This window comes from Nanorana parkeri, unplaced genomic scaffold, assembly GCF_000935625.1.
Source record: "Nanorana parkeri isolate BGI_ZX_2015 unplaced genomic scaffold, ASM93562v1 scaffold109, whole genome shotgun sequence".
Classification (NCBI taxonomy): domain Eukaryota; kingdom Metazoa; phylum Chordata; class Amphibia; order Anura; family Dicroglossidae; genus Nanorana; species Nanorana parkeri.
Genome location: NW_017306377.1, coordinates 902,087 through 912,550, shown reverse-complemented (window position 1 = coordinate 912,550; position 10,464 = coordinate 902,087). Strand labels below are relative to the sequence as shown.

The 10,464-nt window shown below is 41.1% G+C and overlaps 1 protein-coding gene across 1 annotated transcript in view; it reads left to right on the top strand.

Moving 5' to 3' along the window:
• CFAP74 (cilia and flagella associated protein 74) overlaps positions 1 to 10,464 on the top strand; it is a 116,366-nt gene that overhangs the window by 69,717 nt on the left and 36,185 nt on the right. Inside the window, exons 25-27 of the mRNA XM_018553093.1 lie at positions 4,091 to 4,224; positions 4,873 to 5,149; positions 6,327 to 6,470. Of these exons, the coding sequence (XP_018408595.1) occupies positions 4,091 to 4,224; positions 4,873 to 5,149; positions 6,327 to 6,470 (555 nt within the window). The remainder of the gene's footprint in view (positions 1 to 4,090; positions 4,225 to 4,872; positions 5,150 to 6,326; positions 6,471 to 10,464) is intronic.

Sequence of the window (10,464 nt, the reverse complement as noted above, 5' to 3'; positions counted from 1 at the left end):
TTCTTACTTACCTCGCCGAGCGTCGCGTCACTGCTGCTCCGGTGTGCGGCGCTCCGAGCGGGGTCATCTGGCAGTCTCCGGCCACCTAAATTAGGACCCGGAGACTGCCAGATGACCCCGCTCGGAGCGCCGCACACCGGAGCAGCAGTGGCGCGACGCTCGGCGAGGTAAGTAAGATCACACATGGCGCTGACTCGAGTATAAGCCGAGGGGGGGGCACTTTTCACCCAAAAAAATGGGCTGAAAATCTCGGCTTATACTCGAGTATATACGGTATATTTAAAGTGTTTGGTTGTTGCAGTAATCTTCAAACTTTGCCTATGTGTACAACTTCGCCACCCCTCACCAGGTCATTCGCAGGGAAAGGACTCCTCTGCAAAGCCTGTGAACCGCAGTCAGTAGTCACAATGGATGTTGCAGTCTATATCCCTTGATGCTGATTGGTTGGCTTCACGATTGAGCCCTCCCTGTATAAGCTCCGCCTCTAACTTTGCCTATGTGTACAACTTCGCCACCCCTCACTAGGCCATTACCAAGGAAAAGACTCCTCAGTAATGCCTGTGAACAGCAGTCAGAAGTCACAATGGATGTTGTAGTCTATATCTCTTAATGGTGATTAGTTGGCTTCACGATTGAGCCCTCCCTGTATAAGCTCCGTCTCTAACTGCTTGGGCTTTCTTGCTTACCAATAGTGAGCTGTGGGAGACGTTAGGCCAAGCCCAGATTTCCCTTCTGAAGTCAGTGTTTGCATTAGACAGTGTCAGGAGGTTCAGGTTTATACGGTCTTTACAACTATGTTGTGTAATTTGATCTCCTGTAGTTTGGTTCTGTTAACAACATACACCACTGAAATATTCAGGAGGATGCACCAGCATGTCTCTTGCTCATAAAGCCACATATGGGTTTTCAGTTAGACAATCAAAAGTGGGTGCTTACTTATTATGACTAGAACCCCTAGCAATCAAACTGTAATAAAAGTAACCAACATGTTTCCTTGTAAAATACAAATCTTATGTAAGCATGTATGAAAATGTTATTTAAAACTATTTAAACTACATTTGACCAAAAACTGTAGTTTCCCTTTAATGTTGTCCTTGGTCTGTTGCTAATGCATTTTAATAGTAGCTCTTACTACTAAAGCCTGGAGCTCAGCTTCAAGCTATTCATAGCTGGGTATTTTAGTATTTTATTCATGTTATAATGAAGTTAACATTTTAATGAATCTGGAGAACTGTGGAGTACTGACAACTCTTGTGCTGCAAAAACTAAAGTGTTTGGGAGTATTCATCCAAACAATAGTCTAGTAATTACAAAACCTCCCACTTTAAAATTGGAAATGCGGCTGAGAAGTAGGAGGGTGAGTTTGGTTGAAGGTTTAATTACTTACGTTTACATTGCTTTAGGATGAATATTGCACATCACCAGCCCACACAATGAACACATATGGCTTACTCATTAATGTCCACAAGCTGTAGATGCACATCCTAATAAGGTCTAAATTAAAGCGGAACTCCAGTTTAGAAAAAACTGTAGCCCAGCAGCATTAAAAAAAGGGCATTGTTTATTGCAATACTCACTTTCAGTTCGGTGCTGTCTCCTCAGAAGGTCTACTTCTCCACCACATCTTCCGGGTTATTGATCCAGGTCCTCTTCCTGAATCATTAACTGTCAGCACCATTTATCCCATTAGCATGTAAGAAAGATAGCACTGCTCCTTCCCAGTATTTATAAATTACCCAGTACAGAGAGAATTCAGGTGCTTGCTCGAGGAGCTTGTCCACACTCCCAGTATATTCAGTCTGTAAATCCCAAAGAGCCACACTCTGATGCCATAACTTCAATGAAAACAACTTTATTGGCTCCAACAGGATACAGCTCAGTCTCTATTAAAGTCTGCCCCACTCTAACATGTTTCACCACAAACGGGCTTAATTATAGAGGTCGAACTCTACGATTAAAGGAGAACTATGGGGTTAGGGCTTTTCCCCATAGTTCTCCTTAGGGTAACGGGAGGACACAAACTAGCGTCCTCCCGTCACCCTAAGCTCAGTATACCGCGAGCCACAGCTCGCGGTATACTGAGACGCCGCAGTATAACGTGAGCTGCCGCAGCGGATCCCGCCAATTATGTCTGGATCCGCCCAGCTGCGTGAGTGACAGCTGGCTATGCCTATCTAGAGGCAGAGCCAGCTGTACCCGCCCCCTCCACCGTCCGTTCCGCCAGTCAGCGCTGGAGGATCGGAGCGGGGAGTGGAGAATCCAGCCACTCCCACTGAGAAGTGAGCGAACGTCGGTATGTGATCGCTCACTTCCCGATCTACTGAGCCGACCTGTGACAATTTAATTGTCACAGGTCAGCTAGAACTGTGAGGATGAGTCAAAAATTATTTGTGAAAAATGTTAGAGCAGAGCAGACCTTCAGAGGACCTAAGCAGTATCTTGTTGGAGTCAATAAAGTTGTTCTTGCAATTGTGGCATCATAGTGCGGCTCTATTAGATATCATTCTTCCCATGTTCTTTGAGCTGATGTGGACACCTTGTGGGGGGTATGTCATCACATCCACATATCTACCTGGGCTCACAATATTGCTGCACTGAACGATGCTCACACACCATTACATACAGGAGTAAGAACCATCCATCATCACCATAAGCAAAGAGGATGGATCTGGGATGTAATCAAACTTGACTGAAGACCCTTTGGTGAAAATAGGCATGTATACTTATTTTTTTTTTAACTACAGAGGAGACACTTAAAACTGAAGTTGGTCTTTAAACAATAGATTCTTCCAAACTGACCAATAGCATAACCCCATTACAATTTCATAAAATGTTCACTTAATCCTTATGTTACACTGTCATACACATGATAGAAAAAAAAGAGGACCTGTGTATAACCCTCATCTAATGGGATATACACAGACATGTAAAACAACCATCAAGCATCCCCAGGAATTGATTACAGTAAGCCTGTGGTAACTATACATGGCCTGATCTTTGCCAGGGATGCACCCAGGGAGGAACTTGGGAAATACTCAGACCTTCATATTTGGAACAAGTGAGATTAAAACTCCTTTATTAGATAATACATAAAGGCAAGCAGGAATGGTAAACAGTAATAGTGTGCACATTTCAGACACATTAATATGACTAAGGACCGTTGTGTGTAAAACACATAAACTATTACTGTCTTGCTGTTCCTTCTTTCTTTTATGGATTGTCTAATAAAAATGGAGTTTTCATTTCAGTACTAGTCCAGGAATACACAATATTTCACAAGCTTCTACTGGTTTTCAGGTTGACTACGTTAGACTTCTTCACCTTGCGGAGTCCCACTGATTGCAGAGTTGCAGTCATCCTGTTTTCACCTTTTTAAATAATTTTTTGTATCTCAATGCTGCTGATCTCCTCGGGTCCCTTTTCAGGCCATCATTGTTTAAGACAGGGTTACTGATAATAACATCAGTTGATCATGCCTGTGTACTGTGTCTGCTTGTAGCTTCCATCAGGGGTACATGTGTACTGTGCTTGAACAGAGGACTTAATGGCAGGATCAATAGGTATTTTTCTAAGGGAATCTGTGGATTTACAAGACTGAAAATAACTTTTGAATTGGTATTAACATGTTAAAGGTTATAGATGATTTTAGTGATTGGGTTTAGATCTACTTTAAAGTGCAACTGAAGCCAAAACTTGTTTTTTTTTAGCTGTGGATAGAGTGAAGAGGGGTTAGAACCCCATGTCAGGTTTTGATTGCTCTTTGTCCCCTCCTTAAGGAGAGTCATACTATCTAGTTGTCCTGGTGGCCATTATCACTGAAAGTAAAAGTTATAGAAAATTGCAATTTTTGGGTTGTCATCAGGTGGGAAGTCTTCCAATGGTGACAATAGTTCTGGTAACCACCAGGGATTTCACTCACTTTGGAGGTATATCCCCTCACTTCTTGTTGTGGTTATTGGACAAGGTGAAGGAAAATCACCCCAATGGAGAGTTTTGGCTTCAGTTCTACATTAAGTTAGGTGCAGAACTGTACTTCTTGTTCATGACTGATTATTTATCTACCATTTCTAAATTGTATTTTGAAATACAGTATGTAGATATTCAACCCAACGACGGTTTTGGAACGCTGCTTCCCTTGGAGACAATGACTCTGGATATCATATTTAAAGCCCCAAAAGCCGGAGAATACAGTTGTGACCTGACATGCAAATCGGCTATCAATAGGTGAGGAAGGGTAAACATATTGAAATAAGAATATTTAAACTCTTAGGTGAGCCCAATGTATCTTCACCTTTGTTGAGAAAAAAAAAACAACCCCCTTTGGGTGATCTATGCATGTTGCAAGTACTTTTTCGGTTCTGAAGAAAAAGCCGTTTGTTTCATGTCCTTTCCAGACCGTTTCCTGAATTGGAAGGGTCTGTGTTCATTATACCCACCCACTTTCAGTGTTCTTATATGGAAACCTGCAGTGTCTACATCCCTTTTGAAGTTGTTAACCCTTACAGAAATCTCCCCACAAATTAAATTTGTGTTCCATGAGGATTCTTTAAATTTTATTTTATCTTACTGCAGACTTCTGGGAAAATCTGTCAGACAATTACAGGAGTAGGAATGACATTTCCGGGGGCATTCTGTACACCAACTGTGTACAGAACACCTCCAAGTTTTCATATTGCATTTAATTTTGTGAACAGTTTTAGAAAATGACAATGGCTTCAGATTAAAATGGAAAGCTAATTTTAATAATATGAAATTACAAAATAGCTTGTGTTGCAATTTTATAAGCTATGTTATTTTTTAAATGAAAGTGGAGTTTTTGGACATTATTACTTACATGCACTGTTGTTTACTCATTTACTTCTGTCCATTCAGGCAATTCAAGGTCTCCTGTAAAGCCATAGGGGTCCACCCTCCTCTTGAACTGTCTCATTCCTTTGTCCAGTTTCCAGGAACAGCCTTAAATGATATCTCCATTGCCACCTTGTATGTCGTCAATTCCCACGTTAGTTGCAATGAATTCACTCATCCTGTACCAAGGATTGGCAAAGGAGAGATTGCACCTGTTGGACCTACATCATTTCAGTTTATGGTACCTGAGGATTCGGCCATCGCAGTATCACCAGCGGTTGGCTCTGTTTTACCTGGCAAGGTAAGGTGAATTGTATTCAATATAATGTTAAGCTAAAACCTTTTTTTTAGTTTTGGCAATAGTGAGGAGTGTCATATCCCCTGTCAAGTTTTTATTACTATCTGTCTTCCCTTGGGGGATCCACCCTCTATATCGGTCCTCATCTGTGCAGAAGGGACAAGTACACACTGCATCACACTTAAAATAATTTTTTATGAAGTGTGTCCATTTAAAGTAGGGTTGCACAGATACCAAGTACAGTACTCGGTACAAGTACGAGTACATGTACCGATACTTTAGAGCTCCAAGACTACACTAGAGAAAAATGTAAAAATTAGGAGGCAGCAGTCATTTATAAGGAGCACACGGAGCTCCTGGGATTTGTACATCTCTGTTTGAATGTACGATTTTGTTTTTATAAATATAAATAAAGGGATGCACAGATACCAGTTTTGCGAGTACGAGTACTGGTACTTGCCGAGTACTTACAAGTATGAGTACTGATACATTTTTGTTTATTGTCATGTGACAGTTTTTCTAAAACAATACAGACTAATGATTTCAGGACAGGAGTGGAGTGCCAGAGCCCGGTCCCAGCTGCAACCCTGATAGTTCTCATAAAAATGCCAAGTATCTGCACTAGTACTCGAAAAGTATCTGTGCATCCCTAATTTAAAGTCAACAATGGTATTTCTCTTTTGGGTGAGCACTGATGGGTTGAATCAACCACCAACTCCTTATATCAACCACTCAAAATATAGGAAACAGTTTTACTCTGTTCAATCTGTAAGTGCATGGGCATGTGATGTCTCCTTGTGCATTTGTTTAGAATTTAACAATAACAAGGATGATATTGATATTGATCATTCAGCTTAATCTAATGTTGCCATGAACTTGAGCAGGATATGTTATTGATCAAGGTTAAAAGTAGATCATTTAAGTGGAAATTTATAAATTTCAAATTAATAAATAATTGAAATAGCAGCCTTTTCCAGATTTACTAGTCTTTTTTTGATCCAGACATTCCATTTTCAGTATAACAGTTTGTTCTGGATCTGGCATATTTACTTTGCTTATTCTTATACAGCTCAGAGAATGATTACTTTGAGGCATTAGACACACAGACTCATACAGTAAGGGCTGGGTAAGAGTCAACTTGCTTATATTTTTCTTTTTTTCCTTATCTTTTCTCTTCCAGCGGTGCCTAATCCAGGTTTCCTTTAAACCAACCCTTCACGATAAGGAAATCAGGGAGGAAGCAATGAGGATGCTTCAACTGGCAGTGGAGACCAGATCACTACTTGATAAACAAGCTCCTGTGGCTGTGGAAAGTGAAGACCTGGTATGGCAAACCCTAATCTCCCTATGAGGCTATTGGTGCTCATGACCATAACAACGGATATGATATCATGTTTTTCCCTTTAAAGGTTAAAGTGTAAAAATCCAAATTTATTTAATTGCCTTGGCCATTCGTTATTTGGGTATTTCCTTTCTTTCAGATAACTTCTGCCCCTGGAACTAAGGTCCACCCACCAGTATCCAGTGAAAGCTTGATTTTATTTAGCTGAGAGTTTGATCCTGGGTGGGAAGGGTTTAACTGTGGGCCGTGGAGATGTTGCTCCTAGTATCAAAGCACATATAACTGGGGACACCTCCCACCCGGATCAACAGGCTGAACTTCATAGATAAAAATGATCGCATTTGAAGAGTTCAAACTGTTGTGTCTGTAAATGCTTCCTGCTGCGGCCATGGGCCTCCTTTCGTCTCGGCTGACGTGGGAAATACTTGATCATCAGGGATCATACAGGTGCCAGACAGTTGTGGATATGATATTTCGGCTGTGAAGTTGGGGGGGAGAGCTTCCATCTGGGCACCCAGACAGCAGAAAGAGCATGTCATGCCCCTCTCCTTCCAAAATTGAGGGATCCGTTTTGGGTAGGGTTGCTCTTTAAGTAAGCCTTGACCCATGATTTCGTTCCTTCTAGCTAATTACTCTTTCTATTCAGCCTTCCATAGACCATGGAAGCTGAAACACAAGTGATTTAATTTAATGATATATTATATGCAGTATATTACATAATAGCTGCTTTTACAGAAGTTCAAGGAGGTTCAATTACAGCACTAATGAATTCCTTTCTTCTACACCGTTAAAGAGCACATTTATATTGACTCTCTCTAGATTTGTTACAGTTACAGCTTTAATTTGTTGTTGCAAATACCACCAACTCATGCCAATAGGGAAAGAAAACATAGAGAGGGAAATTTACTAACAATGGAGCAGATAGAATCTGGAGCAGCTGTGCATGGCATCCAATCAGCTTCTAGCTTTAATTTCCAACGCTTAAATCCCAACTCCAGGATCAAAAAGGAAAGAAAAAACTTCTTCTGCTTCCCTAAAATGATGCATATACATAGGTGTAAAAGTAGTATACGTTTCCTTACAATTTTTCAGGGATACTAATTTAGGGCCTATTCACACGGGTGGCAAGCAGCGCTAAAAATAAGCGGTTGCTGCGCATCTTTACTGCCCCCTCCAATAGGCCACCTAAAACCAACATGGTGGCCGCTCAGGTATGTAAACATGTCACAGCCATGATGCTTTGTGTCACATCTGTGCAAAGTTTATACAGCATGTCATGTTTGGCAGGCGGTGCCAATGCAGTCAATGGGATCGCACCACAACCACATTGTGCTTGGTATTGCAATTCAAAATACCCATTGGGATAAAAACAAATACAGGCATGCAGGAGACAGCGGTATCACTGCGCTGCTTGGAATGTGGTTACCACACAGTATTACAATACTAAAACGCCACTTGGATAAGAAAAAAAAAGAAAAACAGACATGTGTCTCCTGAATGCTTGTAAACTAGCTGTCAACCGCTCTCTGAAATGTTATCCACCATGCAAAGCATTTTAGAAGGGCGGTAAAAGTCAGCTGGCCACGTAAACAAGGCCTAATTGAAAGGTATTGGTGTCTAGGATGCTACTGCAGAGATTTTCTTCTATTTCCCTAATTTTGTGGGCCAGTGATTGCTGACCAAGACTGGCTTTGTCTGTTTGCTTGTTGGCAACTTGTTTATACCTGACTAAGCCAGAGGGTTCATCCTCTGCTTGGATAGTGGGAGTGGGTATATCCCTCCTTATAGTCTTTTAGCAGTCTTTGTAATCTTTTCTCTCCTGCTATTCAGGTCATTCAGCACTTTAGCTGTTATGAGCTTACGGAAAGGTAGGGCTCTGGCTAGAACTCAGTAGCTGATTGCTGCAAGTGGTAAATATGATGCTTTTATTTGATTAGACATATTTCATATATACCTGAAAAAATTTAACTTAAAGCCCATTTCCAACTTTGCAGAGGTATTTAAAAAAAAATGTCAGCAAATTACACCGAGTTTACATGTAGCAGACATAAGCAGTTGCTGTGTATGAACACAGAAACTTGCTTTTTTGTTAGCTTTTCCTCTTCATCTCCTCGTAGCTCCTTTTAAAATGGCCGCCTCTGTGCTTTGCAAGCAGTCTGTGTAAATTACAGACTGCTGTGCACAATGGGAACTACAATATAGGGCATGGAAAACTACATTTCCCACAATATTATGCTTCCCTCATGCACAAGCTTCTCTGCGTAAACTGAGATCTCTCTTTCTGAGCTCTCTCTCCCCCCAAAGTCCATCTAAAATGTATTTGTTTAATATTTATAGTGGAAACCCCCCCCTGGACAAAGCAGAGTGACCTGGAGTTTTTCTTTAACCTGTGACTACAGTTGAGTGATTGCTGGAAAAAACACCTTTCTTCCAGTAAATGTTTCTTCCTCCAAAGCCAATGCAGAGCTGGTGTGCAGTGATCTTGTTACAAAGACTTACAGGGGAGGGATTGAGCTTCAGGTGCCTCTGATCTTCCAATAGCTGCTCTAAGTAACTTGATGATCTGTTCTGAGTACACAGGTTAAGTACCATCTATGTGAACGGGGCTGGATCAGCAGAATGAGCACATCCCAATTGTTGCTACCTAATCTCGCGGGGCTTCAGGGTAAAGCATAGAAGAGAGGAAGTACAAGACAATCCAACCCCAGTGTCAGATTGAGTTTCCTGTGGAGGGAATTTTGAATTTGTAGGACAAAAGTCCATAAAAAAGTAAAAAAATCCAGCAATAAGAGTCATGAAAATGTACACACATATACATAATCACTGCACCACTACATCACCACAATAAATGCTAATCACTTACAAAGGTGGAAATGTGCTTTAGAAACAATTATTTTTAGCCGTACTGAGCCAGAGTGAATAGCCGAACGTCGTTCGGCTCACTTCAGCTGGGTTATTCACTCGGCTGCCTTCGGTAGCTTTGTGAATAACCCCCCTAATACTTTAAAGTCCATCTAAAATGTATTTTCAATAGAGTTGCACCGAAATAAAAAATGTCAAAAACGAAACCGAAAAAAAAATTCTAAACTTTTTTCAATGTTTTTTTAATATTTTATTTGTATTTATTTTTTTATAAACTTTTTATTTTTTTATATTTTATTTTTATTTATTTATTAATTTTTATTAAATATTTTTTACTTTACTTTAAGGGGCTTCTGGGAAATATTGGTGTCTACACAGCCCCCTGATATTTCCCTTTTAAAATTTCCCTTTTAAAATAGAAAAAGAGATTGAGAACAGAGAGTCCTCAATCTCTTTTTCTGCAGCCCCTGTTATAAATGAACAGGAAGCCTCTATACTGAATGTTCCTGTTCATTCATAACATAAGGACATAGTATGTTTACCATATACACAATCATAAATGAACAGGAGGTGATGTAGATCACTTCCCATTCATTTATAATTGAGGAAATAGTAACCATACTATGACCTCAATTATTCACAAACACTCAGCGATCACTGATCTCTGAGTGTTTGTACCTCACTCTCCATCTTGAAAGCTGTCACAGGAGGCTGAGCGAGCAGAGCTCAGTCTCCTGTGACAGCACTGCAAGCTGTCTCCGCCCACACCAATCTCCCGATCTGTGACAGGAAGCTGAGCGAGCGGTGAAGGGAGGAGAGCTCAGCCTCCTGTCTCTGCCCACAGCGCTCTCCTGATCTGTCACAGCAGGCTGAGCGGGGAGGAGAGACGCCGGCCGCTCGCAGTGCTCTCCTCCCGCAGCGCTCGGCCACCTGTGACAGTTTATCTTCTCCCTGCTGGAACACAGAGCAGTGCCCAGCGGGGAGGAGTGAAAGCACAGATGGGCCGCTATATCGGCCAGAAAATTGCACTTTCGGCATTTTGCCAAAAGTGCAATTTTTGGCTGATATGTTTTGGCGGCTGATATATCGGTGCATCCCTAGTTTTAAACATAAC